The 26,810-nt window shown below is 41.3% G+C and overlaps 2 protein-coding genes across 6 annotated transcripts; both read left to right on the forward strand.

Moving 5' to 3' along the window:
- The first annotated feature begins 370 nt into the window (after positions 1–370).
- LOC115036670 (sodium- and chloride-dependent GABA transporter 2-like) lies at positions 371–6,607 on the forward strand. The gene is made up of 15 exons (XM_029494944.1): positions 371–395; positions 716–904; positions 1,521–1,655; positions 1,909–2,049; positions 2,150–2,237; positions 2,355–2,487; positions 2,683–2,817; positions 3,528–3,631; positions 3,858–3,982; positions 4,081–4,193; positions 4,329–4,466; positions 5,625–5,727; positions 5,858–5,958; positions 6,134–6,304; positions 6,458–6,607. Exons 1-15 carry the CDS (start codon positions 371–373, stop codon positions 6,605–6,607), a joined length of 1,851 nt encoding a protein of 616 aa, XP_029350804.1.
- Positions 6,608–8,210: 1,603 nt separating this feature from the next.
- usp15 (ubiquitin specific peptidase 15) lies at positions 8,211–26,790 on the forward strand. Of its 5 annotated transcripts, none has more exons than XM_029494796.1 (22): positions 8,211–8,316; positions 9,080–9,207; positions 9,556–9,686; positions 11,411–11,537; positions 12,220–12,365; positions 13,441–13,502; positions 14,012–14,101; positions 17,774–17,921; positions 18,425–18,598; positions 18,686–18,844; positions 19,223–19,447; positions 19,524–19,607; positions 20,059–20,153; positions 20,475–20,663; positions 20,755–20,873; positions 20,992–21,309; positions 21,568–21,638; positions 22,355–22,470; positions 22,587–22,736; positions 23,401–23,504; positions 23,923–24,011; positions 25,143–26,790. In XM_029494796.1, the coding sequence occupies exons 1-22, from the start codon at positions 8,228–8,230 to the stop codon at positions 25,491–25,493; spliced, it is 3,165 nt and encodes a 1,054-aa protein (XP_029350656.1). In that variant the 5' UTR covers positions 8,211–8,227; the 3' UTR covers positions 25,494–26,790. The 5 variants fall into 5 exon arrangements, with proteins under 5 accessions (XP_029350656.1, XP_029350657.1, XP_029350658.1 ...); XM_029494797.1 differs by having other exon boundaries at positions 21,028–21,309; XM_029494798.1 differs by lacking the exon at positions 14,012–14,101 and having other exon boundaries at positions 21,028–21,309.
- The last annotated feature ends 20 nt before the right edge of the window (positions 26,791–26,810 follow it).

The following is a 26,810-nucleotide window of genomic DNA, read 5'->3' on the forward strand; positions in this document are numbered from 1 at the left end:
GAAAGTAACATAAATCATGAAACTGGGATGTGCAAATGGATGAATTCTAAAATGTCACCATTGCTACACTTGTACTTATGGATTTTTCAGTTTCCAGAAAGCACCAAATGAAAATGGACATTGTCAGTTTAAGTGTCATCCTATTGGAATCTCCAGTTGCACCTTATTTTAACCAGGGGGTGATGTGGTTGATGCACTTTGCTCCAAAGGGGGCAGATGTAGGGGAAAAAAGTGGAGGCTGGACTAGTTTTGCATTACAAATCCACGCCCCTCTTCTCTGTCAGGTTAAATACTAAAACTTGAGCGTTTTCACAGATAAATCTCCCAACACAGTTTCAACCTTGACAGGGGAGTTATATACAGCACCACAATGAAAGGTAAGTCCTGCATTGACAGTTTAGTCTTACTAAAGTAAAAAATTTTTGAAAATCTGATGAATTGTTTTTTAAAGGGTTCATTTGCAATTTATTCCAATTCATAATGCCAACCAAGATCAGAGTTGATCTCTCCCTGTGCTTCTGGCAAATCTTTAGAAAAAACAAAAAGATGTCTTTCTACATCATCATGCGGTTTTATATATCTGCATGCCTTTTCTAAAAGCACCTTTCCTGATTGAGAGCAGAGAACTGAATTTGAATTCAGATATCAGACAGCATCAACCAGGTTTTGTAACCTGCCACAATGTTTCCATTCCTTCCTGCCTGGTTTGTAGGAGACACTGCCAAAGCAAGCCAGGCTAATGGGACCAGCCGAGCCAAGGACCAGCTGCCACCATCAGAGGAGAAGATGGAGGAGCGGGGCCAGTGGAGCAACAAGTTAGAGTTTGTCCTGGCAGTCGCTGGGTCCATCATCGGCCTGGGCAACATGTGGCGCTTCCCTTACCTCTGCTACAAGAACGGGGGAGGTGAGTAGGTGATGACTGGGGTCGATTGAGGGAGTTAATGTGCGTTCCTGCATATGCACATGTCACCTATGACAGGAGGTATACCCTTGGCCTAAAACATCAACACTTACACATGCGGGAATGTCATACTCAGGTGTCAAGAAGTCACAGTCAACCACGCGACCGTGGTAGATGAGTGATAACAGGTGGCAAAAAACCCGAACCCTTGGTGCACTTAGAGCAGGCTCATCTGATCTCAGGTGAACAAAATAAGAACAAATTGTGTGTCCTCCCATATACTTTGGACACGCCTGTGTAGCAGCAAAATTGGATGGCCCTCTATCTCTCCCTCCATGGGGGTGGCAGGGTTAGGGGTCAGGGCTGAGTGGGGTCAGACAGCTGTTGTTGCTCCTTGCTCACAGCAGCTGTCCCTGCTGAGAGGCGGAAATATGAGCACAACAAACATCCTCGGCCACCCGACGGGACGTCAGGATGACCCTAGTTTGTTAAGATTTTGGTTCTGACTCAGTGTCCTCCATGGTTTCCTGATTTTCCTCAAAGCATTCAAGTCAGACAGTTTGGAAAACGCTAACTTGAATCACTCTCACTCTATGTCTGTTGCTCTTTCTCAACGCAGGTGCATTTCTCATTCCGTACCTGATCTTTCTTTTCACCTGTGGTGTTCCCGTCTTCTTCCTGGAGACGGCGTTGGGCCAGTACACCAGCGAAGGAGGCATCACCTGCTGGAGAAAAATCAGTCCTTTGTTTGAAGGTAAGGAGGACAGATGCGTCCCCTTAAGCCAAGGGTTTGATCCAAAATGTGCCTATTAGAAATAGGCATGGGAGCTCCAAGAGTTGAGGGGACCCCTACACTGGATTCTCTGTTTCAAATCACCATTAACAATCAACCCGCCCACAATAACAAGAAAAAGAAAAGAAAAAAACAAAACAAAACACAGAAGTCTTTTTGTCTTGCTTACATACTGGTTTTTGTTTGTTTGTTTTTTTCCACAATTCACACGCAGGTCTTGGTTATGGAACCCAGGTGATAATGGTTCTCTTGAATTTCTACTACATCATCGTCCTGGCCTGGGGCATTTTTTACCTCTATTTCTCCTTCTCCTGGGACCTGCCATGGTCATCCTGCAACAACACGTGGAACACAGGTAGCAATCGTACCTGTGATTATGCAATTGCATCACCCTAAATCAGAGGCTCCCATCAATGTCATACATGTTGTTTTTTGCTTTTTTTTGTGTGTGGCAGAGAGCTGTGTGGAGTTTCAGAGGAGAAATACGTCAATCAACCAAACAATCAACCTAAATGCCACCTCTCCTGTCATCGAGTTCTGGGAGTGAGTTGACAGACTGCCTAATTTCTTCCTAACATTGCTTTACTCCTGCAATACTGTGTGTGTGTGTGTGTGTGTGTGTGTATGTGTTTTTTATTTTTATATTTATTGTCACTCCAGGAGAAGAGCGCTGAGAATTTCCCCTGGCATCGACCATATGGGCTCTTTGAACTGGGACCTGGCCCTATGTTTGTTAATTGCCTGGGTCATGTGCTACTTCTGCATCTGGAAAGGGGTGAAATCCACAGGAAAGGTTGGTGAGAGCTGATTTGTCCTAAACTGCATCTCAGTTCAAGCACAAGAGAAAAATACCAGATGACCCATTTTTATGTACTGTAGCAGTTCTAGGCCACATTAGAATGACATCTGGTGTTTATTTTTTCTTTTTTGGCAAAAAAAAAAGTTGTTTGTATATTTAACATCACTCTGTGTGTGCGTGTCTATATAGGTGGTCTATTTCACTGCGACCTTCCCCTATGTTATGCTTATTGTGCTGCTGATCAGAGGGCTCACGCTGCCTGGTGCTGCGATCGGCATTCAGTTCTATCTTTACCCTGACTTGGGACGACTGGCAGACCCACAGGTGGGAAGACCCCGTATTCATAAGAAAATCTACTGAATAAAGTCTTTCATGTGTATCGCCCAAGTGACTAACAGGTAATTCTTACAATCCAACGGCAAAAAATCAGAATGACGTCCTTTCAATCGTCTGCTCCCTGAGGGTGAGGGCACATCAGGTGTTAGCATCCCATTGGCTCTCTGCTGGGGAGCATAGTTTCTGCTGGGTCCATCTGCTCTCCATGAAAGAGGCAAAGACCACAGGGATCAAGTGCAGGGCCAGGACTCCACTGAGACTGTAAACATGAAGTCCTCCAGGACTGAGCTGTAGACAGTCAGCTAACCAGGCCTCTCGCCAATGGGGTTAGGGTTAGGGCTAGCTTAGGATGTCTTTTCAGATGAGTTGGAAGTAAAAAAAAAAAAAAAAACCTGAGTCATCTGTCTGTCACTGATCTGGCACCTTCTATTTTTATTGGAGTTTGGTTTGTTAATCAATGTTAAGACAAACAAGACGAATAACAGTGTACTATTGTGCAACTGCATTAGTTAATGATTGTGCATGCATGCGAATTCCTTTGGATTGTCTAAACACAAAATAGCACGTTTGTGTATACATCAACCTAAGTGTGAGCGCGCACACTTACGCAGCATATGGATATGCATGTCATTTTGCACCCTTGTGAATTTCAGCAGCTTAAGAAAAAGAAATCGATCTCAATGTTTCTTCTGCGACAGGTGTGGATGGATGCTGGCACCCAGATCTTCTTCTCTTATGCCATCTGCTTAGGTTCGCTGACAGCTCTGGGCAGCTACAACAAATATAACAATAACTGCTACAAGTATGTACTGTGTTTGAGTACATTCTCCAAGACACTGGCGTTTATGTGAAGTCAGAGTCGGAAGCATAGCAGATGGCCAATTTGAAACATCAGTTTTTGCACATTTCTTTTCTCAACATCTTCTGCAGAATGATACTGAAAATGTTTTCCAATTTCCAATAGCATTTTTTATAGGCGACACTTTATTTGATCCAATGCTATAAGGAATCCCTGCTGTCTGTTGCAGGGATTGCCTCGCACTGTGCTTCTTGAACAGCGGCACCAGCTTTACGGCAGGCTTTGCAATCTTCTCCATTCTGGGCTTCATGTCTTATGAACAGAATGTTCCCATCTCAGAAGTAGCAGAATCAGGTGAGGCAAAAGACACAATGATCAGTTTTTTTATCAGTGAGGCCAGAATTGATTTTTAATCAGTTTCAGTTTTCAGTTTGAGTTCTCTCTCTCTGTAGGTCCTGGTCTTGCCTTCATAGCTTACCCTCGAGCTGTGTCCATGATGCCCTTCTCCCCTCTGTGGGCTGCCCTCTTCTTCATCATGATTGTTTTTCTGGGGCTGGACAGCCAGGTAGAAAAGCCTGTGCTACTTTTAGTTAATGCATGATACTGTCTGAGAATTTCATTTTGCAAGAGTACAAGGAATAATTAAAAAAAATGGTCACCTTCATATTATTCCTTCTCCCTCTGCTTTTCTTCCCATCAGTTTGTGTGTGTCGAGAGCCTTGTGACAGCGATAGTCGACATGTACCCCGCTGTGTTCCGGCGTAAAAACCGCAGGGAGCTCTTCCTGTTAGGTGTCGTCCTCCTCTCCTACCTCATAGGCCTCATCATGCTGATGGAGGTAGGGGGGTGGTCACACTCTGGGAACACACACACAGATGCATACACAAAAATCTGCAAGCAGGAAATAAATCTTTACTCTGAAGGTTTTGCATTCACTGTTTGATGTTTCATCTTAATACCTTAAGTGTTAATAAGTCATTATATTTTTCCTAACATGATGAAATTGCCTCCAAAACAGCATTGAAGTAATGCAAAATTACATATCTCCTCTGAAATGAATAAAATATGTTACACACGCACATATACGCTCCAAATCAGGGCTGTTGCTCGAGGAGGGGGATAAACCAGGTCAGGATGTTTTGTTATGTTGAAATAAATTCTTACGGAGTCCAACATGGTTGACATGGTTTCACCTCTGCACAGCTGGAAACATGAATGCTCTGCAGAGGTGTCAACAAGTCATCATTTTGTAAGTACAACCAAGTCAAAGGTTTTGTCCAACACATCTCAGGTAAGCCTCAAGCGTTGCTATGCAGCGCCTCCCATCATAAATCCAATCTGAGGTATATGTCGAGCTTCAGTGATTCTCTCTTTTAAAAACCCTGAATAATGAAACCCTGTATAAATGATACTTTTAAGTACAGTAAAAGAATCCACAAATTGTTCAAAATACTATGTTAACACACACAGACAGAGACATGCATACACACAAAATAGTAGTCATTGCATATCAGTTAATTTCTAAATCTAAATGTGTTGTTCAAGAGAGTGTGGTGCTTTTTTTCATCATTGCAACACTGCACTCTATCCACGCTTTGCTTTATCAGCTGCCCCGTGTTAGCCTGTGGAAACAGTGCAAGTGATTTTTTTTTTTTTTTTAATTTCCAAGTTAAACTTGTAATAGTGAAATTGAAGAATTTCAGATGTTTTATACCATCACATTCCGACATCTTCATTCCCCTTTTGTAGCACGTTCAGTTTAACAAAGGGTTTCATTTCATTTCCTTCATACAGTTTTTCCTTTTCCATTTCCCTGCTGGTTGCAGCTAGATTCTTAATTTAAGTTAAGAATTTAAGTAAATTCAAATTTGGTTCATTAGCTTATTTAACAATCTGTCGGTCTGTTGTGTGGTGCTGTGTGAAAAGGAATGGGTTAGGTAGAACCTGTTAACTATGGCTCATTACCCTCTCTCTCTCTTTTTTCCTCTCTCCATAGGGGGGAATGTATGTCTTCCAGCTCTTTGATTACTATGCAGCCAGCGGCATGTGTCTGCTCTTCATGTCCATCTTTGAGACTGTCTGCATTGCATGGGTTTATGGTAAGATGGTACCTCAACTGTTTTCTGTTTTGTTTTTTGTTTTTTTTTTAATAAATGTAGAGTATTTGACATTGAGCTGTGATGATAAGGTGAGTGCATATTAATAATGTCTTTACTCTGTTTTTTTCAGGTGCAGAGCGTTTTTATGACAACATTGAAGACATGATTGGCTACCGCCCAGGACCATACATCAAATACTGTTGGCTGTTCTTCACCCCGGCCACGTGCATTGTGAGTATCAATAAAATAATGCGGTCGCACGTCATGGATTTTCAAGGCGCATCTCCGTTTTGGGGTCGTGGGGGTTGCTGGAGCCAGTTCCAGCTCACTCTGTGCAACGGCGGGATACACCCTGCACAGGTCTTGTTCTTCAAACATAGTAAACTATGTCTGCTTGTTTGTCCAGGGTACCTTTGCCTTCTCCCTCATCAAATACACACCTCTGAAATACAACAATGAGTATGTGTACCCTTGGTGGGGCTATGTCATTGGCTGGCTGCTGGCTCTCTCCTCCATGGTTTGCATCCCTCTCTGGATGTTGTATAAGATCAGCACTACCCAGGGGACACTCAAAGAGGTACTTTGGTCTATAAAGAGCTTTAACATCTTTTTAGTGTTCAGCCCTGTAGTACCATAGTTTTGTTTCAGCCTTACACTGACTGATTTTATCTGCAACCCTTTTGGACTCAGTCTTTACTTGGATCTTTGTTTGTTTGTTTGTTTTTTACAGCGCATCCAGCTCCTCACCACACCATCTGACAGTTTACCTAAAACCAAGAGAGAGCAGGAAAAATTACTGGCCATTTTCGCCCCTGAGGGAGATGACACCGTGACTAGGAATGGCTACTCTCCTGTTTCAGAGAAAGACTCCAATGTATGAAGCCCCAGCGTTGATGTGTTTGAGAGCGACACATGGGTTCTGGTTATTTGCTGACTTGCTGCAAACCTTTCCTCCACCCCAAAGATCACTACAGGGAAAGTTATGAACTGTCACATCATCTACTTTAGCAGAAATCATTTTTGGAGGACTGAGGAGATATAAGCCTGCAGTGTTGGGTTTGGTAGCACCTGTACATTTGGCGGATTGCAGGAATGTGGCAAAGAAGGATAAAGAAAAACACATTTAAAAATAGTTGGGCATTTATTGGATTACTTAGACATTTTATAGAGAAAAAGAGCATTTTTTTCAGGGACAAAAGTAATTTGCTCCATTCAAACTGAAATCCATCATTATGTGCTATAGATTGTTCAGCTCTGCATTTAAGGTAATGTAAATACAGTAATCCAAGGTTGTCTGAAAAAATGAGTCAGCATAATTCTGAAAAAAATATAATTTAATTGAAGAAGAAAATGGATGTCTGTTTCATTTAAATATAGACACAGATTCCATCAGAAATATCAAAATATATACTTTTGTCTGGCTGTCAGGAGGAATTTTGTGCAGATATATATGATGGGAAATTCAGTAAGAGTACAGCTTAACCATTTGTTGCCACTGAGAAGTGGATATCTCCTTGTCTATCTGACATTTCTACATGGCTACTTAGTCATATTTGTATCATATATTGTATTATCATAACTGATAATATTGATTTCCCTCTTGTAATAAAATGTTATATTTTACCTGAATAGACTGTTAATATATAGGATTGCAATTAGGAATTATTAATATGACACTGTGGTAGTGTGGTAGTTTTAGGACTAACATAGTACACACAATATGGTTTCATATTTTGTACTGTAACATAAAATGACTACAAATAAATGTGAAAGTATGTTTTTAAATAAACATGCTAAATTTAATGTTGTCTTGAATAATTGTACCATTGTCTTTCTGTCATTTAATCTGTGGTGGAAGTCTGAGAAAGAAAATGCTGTTATTGACAACTGCAGGCAAAGTATGAAAGACAAAGACCTTTATTTGACAGGTTCTAGTGAAAAGACACAACAGTCACTTTACATGAACTGCAGCTCAGCATAAGTCTTATCTCTGTATTAGTCTGTATATGACTGCCATTCTGTAGCTCCCCTTTAACTTATTATTTTTGTTTATTCATATCAATAGTTTGATTCAATGCAAAATGAAAATGTGAAATGCAATGCAAAAGTTAACTTTGTATAATGTGATACCTACGGACCTCCCTCGCAACAAAAAGTAAAGTAATGAATAATTTGACTGTTGGAAGACCTGATTAAATAATGGTACATTTTGTCCTTACAAATTCGGTATGAAATGTGGTTAATATGCATTGAGCTAAAGCTAAAAATGTTAAATGCACCTGCTTGCTAAAGGCACCACCTCAGACATCTAAAATACTGTGCAGCCACAATGATGGGGCAAATTTTGGAGCATTTTTCTAGAATAAGTTTGCCACTAGGTGTCACGCTACGACTTTGCTGACAATGAGCCGCTGATTGGCTGTGACGGGAGCGTCACTCCGACGTGCCTTGGTGACGCCCCACGCTTTCCCACCATGCAGCGGGTGATGTCTGAAGAAAGATGGCGGAAGGAGGAGCGGCTGATCTGGATACCCAAAGAGGAGAGGTCGCGGCACTGTTGAAAACACAGCTAAGAAAGGGAGACACTTGGTAAGACTTCAGTTAGAACCTTTACAGAGACGCTGCGTGGCTGCTGACTGGCTCTTCCGGGGCTGTCAACGCCATGAGGGATGAGAAAGCCGCGGTGACGGGCCGTGTTGACAGTTAGCTTCGAGCTAGCTAACGGACTCCTGTCAGCTTCATGTGTGTCAGCTCGGCAGGCTAGCGGTGCTTGAGCTAACTAGATGTTAGACTGTCAGTGAAGAAAGACAAATCCCAAATTTCCTTTAAATGCCATATTCTGGTGGCTGTATTCTTTACTTACAAACCACCGCGTCCGCTTTTGTATGATGACAAGATATTTCTGAGGCTACACGTCGTTTGTGCGGGTCTAGTTAGCAGGCTAATACATAGCTACTTGGCTAGACCACCGAGGCTCTAAGTTCTTCGCCAGTCACCGGGTTCATCTGTCGACTTTGGAAGGGCGGAGTCGGAAAAAAGCACCTGTCAAAATCCCTGAGCCAGCTGGCCAGGCATGCAGCAACCTGAACTCATCTCAGCGTCAACAGAGCTAATGTTACAACTATCAATTTGTATGTTTGCCTCTCAAAGGCAGATCTCTTAAGATCACTGGCGAAAATTGCAGTCTTTACCTGTGCCGCTGTTGTCATCACTTAACGTCCTGTAAGAAATGCCATACCTCCAGTTAACTCTGTAACGTTTGTTGCAGAAGCCTCCAGGAATCTGCACTGATTAATAATGTCCTGCTTTGTCTTATCAAAGATTAAAGTGTTACTTCCCGTCTGCTCTGCAGGTACCTGGTGGACAGTCACTGGTTCAAACAGTGGAAGAAATATGTGGGATTTGACAGCTGGGACAAATATCAGATGGGTGACCAAAATGTCTACCCTGGAACAGTTGATAACTCTGGCCTTCTCAGAGGTAAGACAGGTGATACTTCATCTGAAACTGAACTGAAACTGAAAACAAAATTATGAATAAGTCTAATTACTCAAAGGTTTTTATGTCAACCTTGGGACCCCGGGGGAATGCAGCTTAATCATTCTAGAAGTAGCAACAAAGAGCTCAGAGGAATAGTGAATGAAAGCAACATTGTTGACAAACTCTATAGGGCAGGCTCTTTGGGGGGTTCATAGAAAGCTCTCCAGTACCTTTTTTTTTTTTTTGTTTGTATTGTGTTACATGAGACAGTCAGTGCAAGGTCAGTAATGCAAGTGACCAGTTATTGTAGTCTCACTAAATGTGCTAAATCTTCCTCTTTTCCTCTAGATGGAGATGTGCTGGCCATCAAGGAGCACCTCATTGATGAACTTGACTACATCCTGGTCCCCACAGAGGGCTGGAATAAGCTTGTCAGTTGGTATGGACTGAAAGAGGGTCAGGAGCCAATTGAACGCAAGGTAAGAATTCAGCCATTGGTGAAAGACTGTATGTATTCGAGGGATTGGGGGGTCCACTGGCAAGTGCATTTGTGATAGAACTGATGTAATCTAATGGTTGTGGTCAGTGTGTATGATGCTTGTGTTGGGTTGAAATAAAGAAATATCTGTGAGTAAATATGTGCTCTGGATCAGGGAAGCACTTCATGTAGTTCAGATATAAATATGGTTTTCTTGTTTTGAACTAAGAAATGCACTGATTAGTTGGCTTGATTATTATTATTATTTTTTTTAAAGGTAGTTGTTCAAGGATACACTGTGCGCAGGAACTAGAATGTGTATCCTCACAAAGCAAGAGTGATTGTACTTTTCATTCATTTCTCTCATTTTATCAATAAATTATGTCATGGACTGCAGCTATTTATTTTAATGTGAAGTTGTTTGGTGTGCGTTTGGCTGTATGTATAGTTACAGTTGATGCGTCAGTAGAATGTCATGATGGTGGCTAAACCTTAACTGAATCCACAATATGAAATCCCTGCCTCAATTCTCACTAGTCATGGCATCATGGCTGCTAGACGAGGGTCTTCTTCCCCTTCCATCTCTACTGTTCTCTCTCCTGTTCCTTCTCCCCCTCCCTCACATTGACCCTCCCCTTTTGCCATGTATGTCATGGGATGTATCGGGTGGCCACCGGGTTTCTATTTTCAGGCAACGTTCTGGATGACTGAAAAGCTACATGGAACAAACGAGACACAACATGCAGGAGGTTCATTATTAGTTTTCCTCAGTTTTTTTTTTTTTTTTTTTTACTTTTTGTTTCTTTTGTAGTGTTGTCATCCTGAGGTGCGGGGGGACACAAGTGTTAAAAAGGATTTAGAAGGATTTTAGTCACAGGTTTTGTGCAATGTTTCCTTCCGCTGTCCTCTTCTGGTCTGATTACCGGCACCAGCGGAGTGTTCCTGCGTGTCCTTGTTTTTTGAAGTGGAGGAATGCCGGCTGAGGTCACACTGAGAGAAGCAGCATGAAAGCGTTTGAGGAGTGCAAGAGGCATAAACCAGTGTGGGAGTAGTGGGGGTGGGTGGGGTAAATGGTTGTGCCTCAGCTCCGATTTGAGAAATTCTGTCACAGTTTGGCCATGAGTTGGGCTTTTTTTCTCGGAGCCTACAAACACATGGGCGTTGTGCTGAGGGGTAGGATAGGCTCACCGGGGATCTGGTCCTTGGAATGGGAGGGGTTGTGGGGAGAATCTGAGCTGTGTGTGTGTGTGCATGACTATTGCAGTTCTCATGGACATTTCTGAAGTTGGTACTGTGTGTATATGTGAGTGTGTGTTAAAGAGGCTCAACAGTGAAATAAATAGGCTGGGACCCCTCAGCTGTTTCTACGTGGTGGTGCTAATTTAGGCACTTCACTCCTGACTCTGTTCCTATCAGGACACCAGATGAGTGGCAACTGGGGCAGCAAACCCTGTTTTGTTATCCATTAGGAACAGTGGCTAATGCAATTCCATGTTTACATCAAGTGGATTATAAGAACAACGTAATGTAAATCTGCATTTTATATGCAGCTCTTATATTACTATTTGCAGATAGAAGTGTATTAGCTCTAAGTCAGACTGTCTGTTCGAATTAGCCAGCGCTCAAGCAGGATACTCCATATTGGCAATGTAATGTATTTGCATATAGTAAAACACAAATTTAACATTAAAAGTCATGAATAATACCCACATTTCTTTTTTCCAGGTGGTGGAACAGGGTATGTTTGTGAAGCACTGCAAAGTGGAGGTGTATCTGACAGAGCTGAAGCTCTGTGAGGACAGCAACATGGACAATGTGATCACTAGACGCTTCAGTAAAGCTGACACAATAGGTAGGCCTGAGTCACTCAGGAATAACCGTCTGTAAACATTGATGGTACAAAAGTGACCGCCTAACAGTACCAAGCTAAATTCTGTAAATGATTTGGTTGTTCACCAAGAAATACATATCTTCCATCCAAACTTTACTTTAAACGTCAATTGTAATGATTTTCTTTGTGAAGGATTTGTAGACCCAGACACAGTTAGACCTATCCGTTCACAAAGTGAAATAGTTATGTTATTATTAGTAATTATGTTGTTCCTCAGTGCTTGTGTAATGTCTAAACAAACAGTCTGACTATTCTGTTAAGAATAAAAGATCTTGCTTGATGTAACTTGCTATTTTGTAGGCATAACCGCTAACAACCCTAAAAATAAACACTTCAGTAGTTATGAATCAAGCACAAGGTTGCTCTTAAAGCCTGGCTTTTATTTTGTTGTGAAACTGTATATTATTATGTTCCTTTGTGAGAGCCATGTCTAATCGTACCCCAAAATTATGCAGTATTTCATTCAAAGCAAACATGACAACAGATGAATTCACTAACTAGTTCCTTTGTTGACCAGTTTTTATTGATATTTTTTTCTCTCTTTCAATTCTCTGAGTAAGTTCTGATGTAAACCAAGTCATGTAACCAAATTGATGCTTCATTTTTTTTCTTTTTGAAAAATAATATTCATACTTTGCTACAGATATGATAGAGAAGGAGATGAGGAAGCTGTTTAGCATCCCTGATGAGAAGGAGACCAGGCTGTGGAACAGATACATGAGCAACACCTTTGAGCCCCTCAACAAACCTGACAGCACCATCCAGGATGCTGGCCTCTACCAAGGACAGGTAGGGGCCTTCGTCTGAAATTGCCACAATGTTTGAAACAATTGAACAGCTCAGCATGGTTGTGCTCCTTGAGATATTTTTTACAAAGGGTTTTTTTTTTTTTTTTTTTGAGGTTATTGAAATATGCTCTAGTCTCAGATGTCTTTATCACATTAGTTTTCTATACGTTTTCTGCCATCTGCTTTTTGCAGTGTTTTAAAACTCTTTTTCTACTCTGTTGGAATTTGTGTCCAACAGGTTTTTATGACCAGCAGGGGGCGTAGTAGTAATAATAATAATAATGATAATCTTAATAATAACGATGAAAATCACACTACCACAGTCAAACATTGATTTGAAAAGCAAGTGAATTACTAGTGAATTTTCTTTTATAATTTTCCACTGAATAATTCAAATCCTGTAGGTTGTACAGAGACTAGATATTTCTTTGCTGTTCTGTTGGAATTAAAATTTCTGTAGTCCCTGACTACAATGACAATGACAAAATATAAACCTATTTATGAGCAATTCTTATTTGATGATGCTCAGAAAAAGAGCTGCAGTTGTGCTCTGATAATTCAGTAAATCATTCTCCAATGAAAAAGTTGCAATATCAAAACCCATAACGTCCATTGGTTAGCTGGCATTTGAGGAACTCAACATCTCTTTGTAAGCTGCTTAAACACGTATGTCTTGGCATCCACCAGGAAGTTCACTCTTAATACTGATTAGTTTAGCCACCTGAGCCAACAGGCCTCTGATCAAGGGGCTGTCCTGTTCACCAGCAGCAACTCCAGAGGACTGCTAAGCCTCAGTAAATCCTCACTGAGTGAAACAGCAAATAAGATCCATCCTGCTCTTTGTCTCTCCCCATTTCAAACAGCCATTGTTTGTAAAGGCAAAACTGTAGCAGCATCCGTAACAGCTTGTTACCCATCGATTGCATGTCTCAAAATATATCTCATCATTCAACCGGCTCTGCATTTTTAAAAAGTTAAGTGCATCTTATTTGCTCAGAGTGCAGATGAGCAGATACTCCAATGAGTTGGCATCTTTAAACCAGTGAAAGCAGATGGAGCCTTCTTTTCTCCCACAGGTTCTTGTAATAGAGCAGAAGAAAGAGGATGGCACATGGCCCCGAGGCTCCACAGCATCCAAGTGAGTAAATGCCTATATCACCTAGCTTATATTTCTTTGTTGACAGTAGGGAAGAATTTATAACAGAAATAGAAGGCAAATTCAATACAAATCCAAACATGATTGGTGATTTCTAAAAGATCCAATATATAGTAGGCAGTGCATTATTAAATTTGCCAAGGATTTTTAATGTGGTTAGTTCAAAGGAGAAATGGTTGTATGTTGTGACAGAATTCCTTGACTGGGAAGTTTTCTGAAATCAATGTTAGTTACCTCTTCTTTGGAAATTGCCATATTTAAGCGTTTCCCTGCTATGCCACTGCAGCACCTCATCATCTTCCAAATATTCTTCTCCCATTACGACTTTGCCTACTTCTTTTGCTTGACGTTTTGTTGCTGACATATCCGTATGTTGTTTTTTTTTTTTAAACTCATCTCAGTTTTATTTAATGGACACTTCAGACACCTTTCTTGGAACGGCTCCTTATTTTCTCTACTCTAACTCATGATCTATTCTTTATCTTTTGAAGGTCATCTGGTGCTTCCAATCTCTCTGCTTTGCCAAAGATCTCGCCTTCATCTCTCACAAACAATCATAACAGCACCTTCAACAGCAGGAAGTAAGGATTAGTAGTGGGTTGAACAGCTGAGGGGTGGGTTTGGATGTTGACGGCTAGAGATGGAACCTTGAAGTGTAGCTCAGTGCCGGACGTGACATTAACTTGGCTGGAAATTCAGATCAAATTGGCTTATGAAGTTGTTCTAAAGCCTGTTCTGCTCATTTCACACACATTCCACAATTTAGTCATAGTTTACACTATTCCAACATCAAGTGTCAAACTTCGTTATCTACAGGTCTATCTCTGGCTGTCGTTTGGGGCTTAAAGCTGTCTCCTTATTATGCAGTTTCAGCTGTAAGAGCTGAGAGCAGGGAGTGGGAATGGGCTTTTGAGGGATTGATCTCTTTGGTATTTTCTTCAGTGACAGCAGTGCTCTCTACAAATGGCCCACTGGTGCTTCTGGGTGCCTTGGTCAGCATTTAATTATGCTAATAGCTCACATTTCATTTTCTACCTGACTGATTGATAGATTCAGTCAGGGTTGCATAAATATGGTTAATGTAATAATTACTTCGCCAATTACTTTGTGCCACAGGGCTTTGATTTCATCATCATGGCCTTATCCAACTGTCAATCGCAACGCTGACAAACAACATGTCAGCAATGTATTTTGAGTTCAGCTACAAGCCTGAGACAGACAGACCCTCTGATTTAACACACAGATGTAGCCAAATAACATGTTCTACTACTGATCAACTGTTTGGCTTAGTGTTATGTTTTGCTGAGATGAACCCTGTGAGATTTCACAGATTAGTTTTTGTTGTGACAAAAACTAACAAAATAATAATAATAATAATAAATCCTGCATCAGAGTATTAAGTAGCATTGTGTGGAGTTCTGTAAGCAAACCACCCACACCAAAACAGCCCTTATGTTGCTTTAAAACAGTACTGTTGTATGTTAATGTGCATGTAATTACAACATTTAGATAATGTAAAAGCCATTGAAATATCACTATATGCTCAAACTTCACCATTCAGCCATAATCCTAACCTACAGAAGCTTTTGTACTCTCGTGTTCTTCTCATCTTTTGTTAATAGACAGAGCTGATGCTGATGAAATGTTGTGTTGTATACGTGGTCAAATAACACACAAAAAAATCTAATATCATTCAGCTTAGATTTCTTTGCCAATGAATGAAATGTGGCTCAGTTTCTTTTCATCTTTCACTTTCTGTTGTCTGGAAATGCAACTGTAACCTGATGATGGTTTTCCTCTAAAGCAACGGGACCCATCAGACTTGTTGGCCCTCTGCTAGAGAGCAGTGCTCGTCTTTGGGTGGAGCTTCCTGCCTCTGCTGTCCAGTGCACTTTCTAATCCCCTCCTTTTACCTCACATATGTGACTTACTGCATGCTAGAGTGTGTCTGTGTGTGTTTCAGATCTCTCAGATCTTTGCTTTGCATTTGTTAATACTGTTGGAATTCAGATGCAACAGCCAAAAGCTTGGCCCACTCAAAAAAATCAATATTGATAATGAAGGAAGGTGGTGAAGTGAACTGAGCCCCTCCTTCCTACACTCACCAGCTTTACAGTAAAAGACACATCGCCAATTGTGCTTAAATGCATTAAATATAGTGGCTTGTACGTGGGATCATGGTTTCATATAGACGTTTCTCTGCATTGTATTGTTTGATAGCCAGGGCTTTTTTCTCTGCACAGTGTTTTGTGAAATGTATGGTGTGGTTGACTTTGGGAAATTTGATCTTCAGTACCAACAGCTCTCCTGGTCCTGATTCTCTGGATTGCCAGTGCTGTCGTTTCTTCTCAATTATGCATGGGGCCTTTTTTTCCCCCATTTCCTCTTTATTTAAAGTGTTCTCGCATTACATAACACTTGTCTTTTTGATTTTGTGGTTTTGGTCTGGTCAGTTTAACCTCAACAGTGATGCTCTGTAAGGGCAATAAGTGTCAGTGTCGTACAAGGTGGAGTCCCCACGTTTAGACAGTCCCCCCCCCCCCTCTCTCTCTCTCTCTCTTCTCTCACTCGCTCGCTCTCTCTCTCTCTGCCTCATGGTCTCTTACCTCTCCTCTCTCCGGAGCTCATTGCAATGCACACATTCTGCAGTCTAAGTGACCTTCAGAATACATTTCATCTGCTCCTGCTCCCCTAATCGCTTGCCTCCACACCCTGTGATGAAACCACCCTTCTCTCTGGGTTTTATTTTATTTATTTAGACCCTCCCCTTTAAAAGCTCCCATACAGACACCCATGGCATATTAACGAGGATGAAAGGGGGACTGTCAAGCTGTGTTAAACTGAGCACTGAGGAGGGGAGCTAACAGTGTCATAAAGTGAATTTTAAGAGCCATAGAGGGAAAATATGAGCAAGAATTTGCTGTATTGTGTACAGATGACCAAGAAAGCAGTCTAATGTGTGGCTGAGTGCAGCAAAAGGGGATTATTGATGTGTGTTGACACGTGAGTGCGTGTGTTAATGTATGTGTATATATATGTTGGAGAGAGAGCTGTAGAGAGATACTCAAAGTGAGTTAGGCCTGTAAATACTGCAGCCTCAGCTGGATGCAGTAGATCAGCTGCTCCCTCCATCCCCATCTCATTTCTCTTCTGTCAGCTCCCCCCCTCTTGTACTGTCCGCCCCTCCCCCTCTATTCTCTCTGCCTATCCCACTCTCTCTTTCTGTGCACCTCTAGCTTCGGTAGCAGTAGTCTTGAGCATCCTTGCTGCTGCTGATGGTGCTATAAATATCTGCTGGTAGCCGTAGAGCAGCAGAGAGCAGCAGGCAGGCCAGAGGGAGGAACAGGAGACCAGAGGACAGTACAGGACAGTACAGGACATCTAAGGCAGAGAGCCTAACAGGATGAAAGGCGGTCGAGCCCGAAAAAGAAGAAGGGGGGAGAAGAGAGGAGGGGAGCTGCCGAGTTAGCTCTAAGAAAGAAGAAGAGTGTGTTTTTGTGTGATTATGCACTTGGACTGGTTGTTGGCCTCTGCTGGACTTGGAAGTCAAACATAGGCCTAAACTTTCTCTGCACTATATTGAAGCTGTTGCTGGAGCTACACTAGGTTGAGCCTAGTTAACATTTGGATTCAATGGTGGAATTCTGGAGCTGGACTGTCCTTCCTGTCCTGCCCTAAAACCCAGGATTTGCATGTGCCAGACCCAAACTGAACCTTGTTCAGGCTGCTGGCCGTGTCGTTTCCTGTGGACATGGTTGCCGGCATGGGCCGGGGCGGGGCTGAGATGTCATGCTCCTGTGTTGCTGGTGGTGCCTGAGGCCTGAGGCGGTGGAGCTGGACAGCAGAAGGGTGGACCACCGTGTGTTGAACTGCGAGGCCACTGCTTCCACCGCCATCACAGCTGTTTCCCTTGATCAGTGGGAGGCAGAGACTACCAACACTGGATTGCAGCCACCCCAGAGGTCTGCTGGTTGCTGCAGCTGAGGAGGCCTACATTCTGGCTCTTTGATTATCTAGAAAGCCTGAGAAAGGCCTTTGTTTGAGGGGTCATAGATTTGGTTTGACTGAAGCTATTTGTTTTTGTTTTTTTTTTTCAGTGTGTTTTGAGTGTATTGGCAACTTTAGCTTGATAAAATGTAACTTGTAATCTTAACATAGATATAGAAATATTAATGTTTATGAACTTTTTCTTGATCCGTGGCTACGCAGCCATATATAACAAACCTGTTTGTGCATTTGTATTTTTATTGCAGCGTGAAGAATTCAAGCTATAGCTTGCAGTCCTACCACCCCTACACGAACAGCTATGACTACTCAGACCAGAGTAGGCAGAGTGAGCGCTCAGGCCTCTGTGGTCTCTCCAACCTGGGCAACACCTGCTTCATGAACTCTGCCGTGCAGGTAACTCACCTTACTGGCCCCATCAGGACAGATTTTTCAGAAGTCTGATGGGACTTTGGATTGAAACAGCCAAATGTAGTGGCCCAGTATCATAATAAGACAATACATATTAGATTGTTTCGTCAAAGGTCTGCAGATTTAGGTTAGGGTTGCATAATTAATTGATATATAATATGAATTGCCATATGGCCAATTGGAATAGCCAAATTGGAGGAGTTGTGATTATTATTATTATTCTCTTTAATTATTCTATTGTATGTATTTATTTAGGCATTTATTTTACAACAGTAAAATCACAAAATTGTCGGGCATTGTTAGTACTTTGTTACTACAGAGATGTCACTTTGATTGTCATATTGCTGAAAATTTCAGTTTTTATGAAATGCAATTTCCTATATATGAGTGCAGTGCTGATGTTCATGTTGTACAAGGTATTTTCAAAAAGTGAAATGCAAATCTTGCAAAGTTTCTAAATCCATCCTCTACTTTTGCATCACCCTCAGTGTTTAAGCAATATCCCTCCTCTGACGGAGTACTTCCTCAAAGACAAGTACACAGATGAGTTGAATGAAGATAACCCTCTGGGCATGAAAGGGGAGATTGCCAGAGCCTACGCTGAGCTTATCAAGCAGCTGTGGTCGGGCAAATACAGCTACGTCACACCAAGGCCTTTCAAGGTGACTACCTGTAAAGACATCAGGCAGGAAACCATAAATTTCCTTTAGCATTTGTATAAACCACATTTATTTGTTTTCAACTTCCAGACCCAGGTGGGCCGTTTTGCCCCCCAGTTCTCAGGCTACCAGCAGCAGGACTCTCATGAGCTGTTGGCCTTTCTTCTGGACGGCCTTCATGAGGACTTGAACCGCATCAGGAAGAAGCCGTACATCCAGCTAAACGATGCTAATGGCCGGCCTGACAAGGTATGGCTCATAGGTTCATTTGAACTTTTACACAAGTTTTAGAAAATATAGTGATGCATGAAAATCATGATCAGGCCTGAAAGTGATGTGTGGTTTGCCAAACTTATAAAAATACCCTTAATCAGAAATTCTTAATAAAAAACAGAAAAAGAAAAGAATAATTTTCCCTGGAGACTAACTGTGAGTAATTTATTGTAGTTCGTCTGCATACCTTTTAAGAAAAGATCCAGTATTTAGAAATTCTGTACAACTATTGGTCTTTCTCAATAAGCACGGTCTTGTTGAAAAATGTTACAGTATATCTGCATGTTTATGTCTCTTTCATATTTTTCCAGTTTGGCTGAAATGGCAGCTTTTTATTTTCCTTTTTTTTTCCAGGTGGTAGCAGAGGAAGCATGGGAGAATCACATCAAGAGAAATGACTCCATCATTGTGGACATCTTTCATGGCCTTTTTAAGTCCACCCTGGTGTGTCCTGTGTGCTCCAAGGTCTCAGTGACTTTTGATCCTTTTTGCTATTTGACGCTGCCACTTCCTATGAAGAAGGAGCGGACGCTGGAAGTCTACCTAGTCAGACTGGATCCTCTGGCCAAACCCACACAGGTAACATGCAAATGTAGCATCATGCATTATGATTTCCTGTGAAGACAGTAGTAACCACTGTCTGTTTCTGTTTTAGTACAAGCTGACTGTGCCAAAGGTGGGATACATCTCTGATCTGTGTACCTCTCTCTCCAACCTGTCTGGGGTTCCTGCTGAGAAGGTATATCATTACTTAGCTCTGGCCCTACTCTCTTATGAGCCATCAAACTATATGTTGACTTGTCCTCAGACAGATCAGACCAAAATAAAACACCTCAGCCCACCCACTTGCAATTGTAGAAAATATATCTGTCTCTGGAACTTGACCAGTTAGTCAACCTAAGAAGATACTTTCCCTTTTAAATGAGACTACAATATGGCACTTTTGCAGTATTTAATCTGTAGCATTGAGATCCATAAGAGGATATATTTGTGATTTTAAGAGCCGAAAATCCTCTTAAATTTAGGCTTCACATTTTGATGCTTTCATGGTCTTTCTCTAGCACGTAAACAAAAAAGACAGACATCTCACTTTATGTCTTCAAATACTTTACTGGCCAGACTTAGGGCCCTTAGCAGTTCAACCGACCTCCATGTTTATGACACATTTCTCTCCATCTCTTGTTGTACAGATGATTGTGACTGACATATATAACCACCGTTTCCATCGGATCTTTGCCACCAACGAGAACCTCAACAGCATCATGGAAAGAGATGACATCTATGTGTGCGTGTTGAACTCGTTTGATGATGATGAGCATACCGTGTTACTAAAGCTCATAACAGCATTATTTGATGAAAATCAAAGTAGATTCATGGACTGGTTTATAATCAGTTACATGATCAATCATTTTATGACTTGCTTGATGTCATAAAATAAACAGATGTAAAGAGATGTAAAACATAAAATAGTTGGCTAACCACCAATTTAAATTGTGTTATTTTCCAAAGACATAAATCAGTTGAAATACATTTGACTTTTCATGAGTTGAGCTGACTTGTAGCGTATCCAGTGAGATTTCAAAACTGACCACACTCCTCCCTGCAGATTTGAGGTGGCTGTGAACAGGGTGGAAGATGCAGACCACGTTGTGATCCCAGTGCACCTGAGGGAGAAATACAAGCAGTCAGGCTACAACCACACCAGCACGCCACTGTTCGGACAGCCCTTCCTCATCGCTGTACCCAGAACGCTCAGTGAGGACAAACTTTACAACATGCTGCTCCTGCGCCTCTGGTAGATGTTTCACACTGTCTGATCTTCTGTCCACTTCTAAAATTTCTTCTGATAAAAGTTTCTGAGAGTAAAAATGACTTTATGCTTGCAGCCGTTTTGTCCGCCCTTCAGTTGAGGAGGATGAGGATGATTGTGAAGAGACACAGCCAACCAAACAACACACTGTCAATGGGAATGCCACAAATGGACTGCTGGAGGAAGGATCACCAAGTTAGTGCACACACCACAGACACACTCAATTAAGTTGAATACTTTGGAGTTTTCCACTTTGTATTTTTTTTGTTTATGTGACTTGCAGTTGTGGATTAAATTTCCTCTGTCGTAGCAGCAGAGATGACCAGAAATGAAATTTGCTGTCCTCCAGGTGAAATGGAGACAGATGAGCAGGACGATGAGTCGAGTCAGGATCAGGAGCTGCCCTCAGAGAATGACAACAGTCAATCAGAGGACTCTGTGGGCGGGGACAACGATCTGGAGAATGGTGTGGTCGGCCCACAGAACTCCACCAAAAGCCAGCACACAGCTGAGCACAACAGAAAGAGACTTTTTACATTCCAGTTCAATAACATGGGCAAAACAGACTTCTCGCTCATTAAGGAGGACACCAGGCAGATCCGCTTTGATGAGGGACACCTCCGACTCAGTGGTAGGAAGCAGGGAAAAAAAATGAAACTTTTTAGAAGGAAAATAAATCCTTGTATCCTCACTTAAAAATGAAGTGACTGTTCACTTATATATAGTCTCATCACTTTATAGCAAAGTAAATGGTTAATTTTATAAGCACCAGAATAAATGATCTTGAAAATAGATGCATGAAATGAAAGATAAAACATTGGTCATAAGCATGCAGAGCAAAATGAACAATTACTGATCTGGTTTGCTCATCTACACAAATTTTTCACAGACCGCTCTTATCTTTCCTTGGACTGGGAGCCAGAGATCAAGAAGAAGTACTTCGATGAGAGCGTTGTTGAGGTAAATCCAAAATCTGAACCTTTGTGCATTCTCTGATATAACTTTTACAGGATATAAGCGCATACCCTTAGTCTAGAAAAATAGCAGTCTGCCATCATGGCAGTGTGACCCAGACAAAATCCACAGGGAGTCCCGGTCGCAAGCTGTAACCAAAAGGTCAGTGATTCAAACTCTGCAGCAGCCACTGCATCTTTAAAGCATTAAATGTCCATCCATTCATCTCATTACAAGATAGAACAAATAATAACACCCATTTACTTATTAAAGCATAAGTGTGTTATACCTAATAGATTTTAATTTAAAGTAGGACCTTTAATTCCAAGGATATTTGTGAAAAGTTAATGTGTCTGTCCTATACCTTTCAACTCTGCAGTGCAATTTTACATTCAAATGCAAATTGTCGTTTGGCTTCAATATTTGCCCAAAACCTTTTTCTGGAAAATGGCATTTAAAGGCAACATTCTTGACACTCAGCTTATCTGTGTTTTGGCTTTGGCAGAAAAATATGCACTACTCATATATGATCCTATGAGTAAATTGTTATCAGCTTTTGATTTATATTTAGACAGCTAATCTGTGCAAGCCAGTGAAAGACAGCAGTGCTACAAGAAGTCATTTCAACAAGTGTGTGTGTGTGTGTGTGTGTGTGTGTGTGTGTGTGTGTGTGTGTGTGTGTGTGTGTGTGTGTGTCCGTTTGTGTCTGTGACTGAGAGCAGGACATTGACAAGCATGAGAGCATGGAGTACAAGCCACAGAAGAGGGCTTTTTTCAAACTGAAGGACTGCATTGAGCTGTTCACCACAAAGGAAAAACTGGGAGCAGAGGATCCATGGTGAGACACTCACTGCAAAGTCATACTAAACAAGTCACAAGCAGGTGGCCAAATCAGCTCTCCAAATGCCAAATACTGCGTCATGATGCATTTTTGCCCTGTGTCCGGCCTCAAAGGTACTGTCCAAACTGCAAGCAGCATCAACAGGCCACTAAGAAGCTGGACCTGTGGTCTCTGCCCCCGGTGCTGGTGGTCCATCTGAAACGTTTCTCGTACAGCCGCTACATGAGAGATAAATTGGACTCCTTTGTTGACTTCCCACTCAGGTACACACACCCTAACTGAGGAAAAGCCATTTATCACTGAAGCAGAACACTGTGTTTTCAGAGGCACATCCCATATTTTTCCAAACCTGCAATCTATCATCCACATGCAGCTCAGTATATTCACAATATACACTGTGGAGTCCAAAGTCTAGAACCTAAATCCCATCCTGTACATATACTCAAACTCTTATGATCATCAGTGTATAATTATTTACACATATTAAGTTCATATCAGTAAATAATGTTGTTTTGCAGATTTTCAAATGATGATTCCACATAATTGATGACTGAACATTCAATTTACTTGACAGCAGTATTTCAACAACAGTTTCTGTATAAAACAGGTTTATCGACAGTTATTGTCCTCGTTGCATCATTTACTTCTTTTGGTTATGGCTGAAATTAAACATGAACTGAAATTAGCCTTGAGAAATGCTCTTTTCAAAATCTCCTTAGGATAAATAGTGTTTAATATGAATTATTAATGGAATGATTTTAACCTTTTTATTTTTTTTTTAACTAAGACCTTTGCCCAGAAGATAACAAAAAGTGGATATTCTGTCCTTTTTGTTGTTACATTCTGTCAGCTTGGTGCTATGTGGTCTCACTCATTCGTATTCACGGAACATTACACGATTTTTTTTTTTTTTATTCTTCCCTTTAGGGATCTGGACATGTCTGAGTTCCTGATCAACCCCAATGCTGGGCCATGCCGATATGACCTTATTGCTGTGTCCAACCACTATGGTGGAATGGGAGGAGGCCACTGTAAGACTCATACACAAGTCATTCAGTTAAATATCCTCTGTGTCTCGTTCTGTGCTCATCTTCGATTTTCTTCATCAAGAGGAATAAACTATTTATCACATGAACTGACATGCAGTGATTCCAGCAGTTTGCAGTCAGTTTGTGGTGTTTGCAGTTTAGAGCTTTGACTCTGGAGTAGAGTCTCTGCATTTTTAAAAACACATCTGTCTGTTTTTAAGACTCTTTTGTGTTGAGCTTGTATTTTCCCTCTGTAGCCAACCCTGTGTTTGGGATATAGAACAGTGCTATAAATATACTTTGTGAGAGTGATATTTTGAAATGAGACAAAATTAAAAACCAGTCGGAGTAGTAGAAACATATAAAGAGGAAACCCTGTTTAATACCATGTTAATGTATGTAACTTTTCTGCTTTCTCTAGACACTGCTTATGCTAAAAACAAAGACGATGGAAAGTGGTACAACTTTGACGACAGCAGTGTGTCTCCTGCCAATGAAGATCAAATAGTGGTGAGTGTCCTTGTATGCAAAAGCCAGTCAGCAAACCTGCAGTCATCATAGGTGAACCTTCTGGCAAAATGAACCAATGCAGATTGAGTCCAAAGTAACGCAGTTCTAATAATTGTGACAAACAGCGACTCCTCACTACGTTTACAAGGCTTCAGAAGGTACTGAGGGCTTGGTTTTCTGGGGTTATGGGTATTTTTTGGACAGTGTAAATATACAGTAATTGGCACATATAAACAAGTCTGTGATCCAAGGCAGTAAGCCTAGAAACAACGTGAAGTCTCATTAAGACTCTGTAGTTGGGGGTACTGAGAAAGTCTGTAAGAGCTTTTATGCCTGAGAGCCCAGAAGAAATTTGCAATATTTTAGAGGCGTGTTTGAAGCAATTAAAAAAAAACACGCACACACACAAACAAAGAAAAAAAAAAAAAGCAGTGACTTTCAGCTTTCCCACAGCTCATAAATTTCAGTTTGTCCTGCTTGCAAATGGTTTTGTTTAAAAGAAACAAAAATTGGTAAATGGGACTAAGTTGATGACGTCAGTATGATGATAACAGGACCATCATTTTCATAAATGAACCAAATCAGCTGCTTAGCTACAGCATTCCTGTTTGACTGATTATTGATATATTGATTACTCTTTAATGCGGGAGTGATCAGTGATGATTCGTCAACAGAGACAGTTCTGTATATTAATTTGTCTAAATGTCTAAATCAGCCACAAAAATCCATCATTGGTCAGACTCACTTTTGGAACTTTAACTGGTACAAACGCAGTACTCGACTCTTTCAAAAATTAGATAACATCAATGTGCTTAGCATACTAATATATTTTCCTTGTGTTTTGCATTCACTTAATCATCACTAAGCAGCATGATTTTGGGACAGGACTGAGGCAGAATTTAAATAAGGCTGAATAGTTACAGAATACAGAATAGTTCTGTAGCTCAGCAAAAGAAGCAACCTGAAAGGCATTTACATGTTTGATACACTGATAGGTTTGATAAGAGGCTTATCTTTTTATTCTTTTTTAATTGGAATTTTTATACAATTTGAAAAATACATAACATGTGTATTATAATTATCTATAAGTTTAGCATAGCTGAGTAAAGTTATTTGTTTGTGTGTTTGTAGTCCAAAGCAGGCTACGTGTTGTTCTACCAGCGCCAGGACACGGTAAAAGGCACTGGCTACTTTGCTCTTGACCGTGAGGAGGAGGACGAAGAGGAGGGAGAGGAGGAGGAGGAGGAGGAGGAGAATGATAACGAGGCGAGGCAGGAGAGAAAGGCTGGCTCCTCCTGTCAGGGTAGCTCATCCTCTGCCGCCACCGCCGCCACTCAGAACGACGGGGAAGACCTTAACGAAAACCGGTGCAGGAAGAACGACAACGAGCAGGAAGATGAAGAGGAGGAAGAGGAAGATGAGGAGGAAGAGGAGGAAGAGGAACAGGTGCCTATTCAAGACGTCACCATGAAAACCAACTGAAGCTCATCTGGACGACGTGGATAAATGGGGAGAAAGACAGGGATCTTTCCATCCAAAGCCATATGGACACAGCATGGCAGCAGGCGCCACCAGTCCCACCCAGCGGCCTGGTCTCAGCCACTCAACGGGCAGAGCCACTGTAGGGATGACGGCTTTTAGGTCAGGAAGCTGCCATGGTACGCAACTCTAAGAAATCAGAGCCCTCCTGTGGTTTGCGTGTGTGTGTATGTCTGTTTGTGTATGTGTATGTGTATGTGCATAAAGTGTGTGTGAGTGTGTCGCCACGTCCATAATTAAGGATTTGATCACTGAATGATTTTTCAGGCTTCACAGTACGATAGCGTAGCGCATTGGATCTCCTTACGCTTTTTGTTTCCTGTTATTATTTTTATATATTTTTGAGAGCAATGCATTGTTGGCATATCGTTTTAGTACCATTTAGATATTTTGTAAATATTTTAAACACTGAATCACATTGCGTTGTCATTATGCGCTGAAACATTTTGAACTTGCACAATCACCAACTATCCATCGTTTTGTTTTTGTTTTTTTTAAATGTACTTTCTGCCAGGCACACTGCATGTGTTTAACAACAATGTTGACACGTCTACAGTCTAGACTGATTATGGAGAGGTGATGCCCGTGGTTGTGTGGTTTTATACAGTGCCAGTCAGCCAAACTGTCCTAGCTTTGTACTGCTGCTGCTGATCCTGCATTTTTCAACAGATTACTGATAGGTTAGCATGAACTTTAGTGGGTTAAGGTCCTACTCGCGCTGGCTCTCTCTGGACACGATCGTTTATATTTCCTACAATGTGCAACAGAAAGTAGGAATGAGATGTTATCAGCTAACTTTGCAGAACAGCCAGACAGATAGTATTTGGGCAAATGTTATCTGCAGAAATTAATGAAGAGATAATGTTTCAGCTCCTGTTGTGGAAATTTCTGTCTTAATAAACTCAGCTCAAATATCTGTTTAGCTGGCACACACACAAATCTTCCCTTCAGTTCTCCTCCTTAAATTCTACTCAGTAAGCGATGATTAAAGTTTTAGCACGGCACTACGCTCATCCTCTTTGTCATATCAGAGGTGCTGTCAGATTAGGATCATCGGTGATTTTGCTGACATTGGATGCATCATCTCTTGTTTGGATCACCTCAGCCTTAACTCTTAATCTCAGACCAGTCGCCTCTTCTTTGCACATCACTGTCACGCTGTCTTTCTTGCATGTCCCCCTCCATACACACTAATACTCTCATAAGAATGTCCATATTTACTTGTTATAGCCACATCATCTTAGAAGGAAAAAAAAAAAC

This window comes from Echeneis naucrates, chromosome 23, assembly GCF_900963305.1.
Source record: "Echeneis naucrates chromosome 23, fEcheNa1.1, whole genome shotgun sequence".
Taxonomy (NCBI): domain Eukaryota; kingdom Metazoa; phylum Chordata; class Actinopteri; order Carangiformes; family Echeneidae; genus Echeneis; species Echeneis naucrates.

Coding starts and splice junctions, on each gene's coding strand:
- LOC115036670 (XM_029494944.1), top strand. CDS start 371: ATGAAAGGTAAGTCCTGCATTGACA. Junction 2,818..3,527: donor GACGACTGGCAGACCCACAG/GTGGGAAGACCC, acceptor CTTCTGCGACAG/GTGTGGATGGATGCTGGCAC. Junction 4,194..4,328: donor TTCTGGGGCTGGACAGCCAG/GTAGAAAAGCCT, acceptor TCTTCCCATCAG/TTTGTGTGTGTCGAGAGCCT.
- usp15 (XM_029494796.1), top strand. CDS start 8,228: ATGGCGGAAGGAGGAGCGGCTGATCTGGATACCCAAAGAGGAGAGGTC. Junction 20,154..20,474: donor GAAAGAGATGACATCTATGT/GTGCGTGTTGAA, acceptor TCCTCCCTGCAG/ATTTGAGGTGGCTGTGAACA. Junction 24,012..25,142: donor CCAATGAAGATCAAATAGTG/GTGAGTGTCCTT, acceptor GTGTGTTTGTAG/TCCAAAGCAGGCTACGTGTT.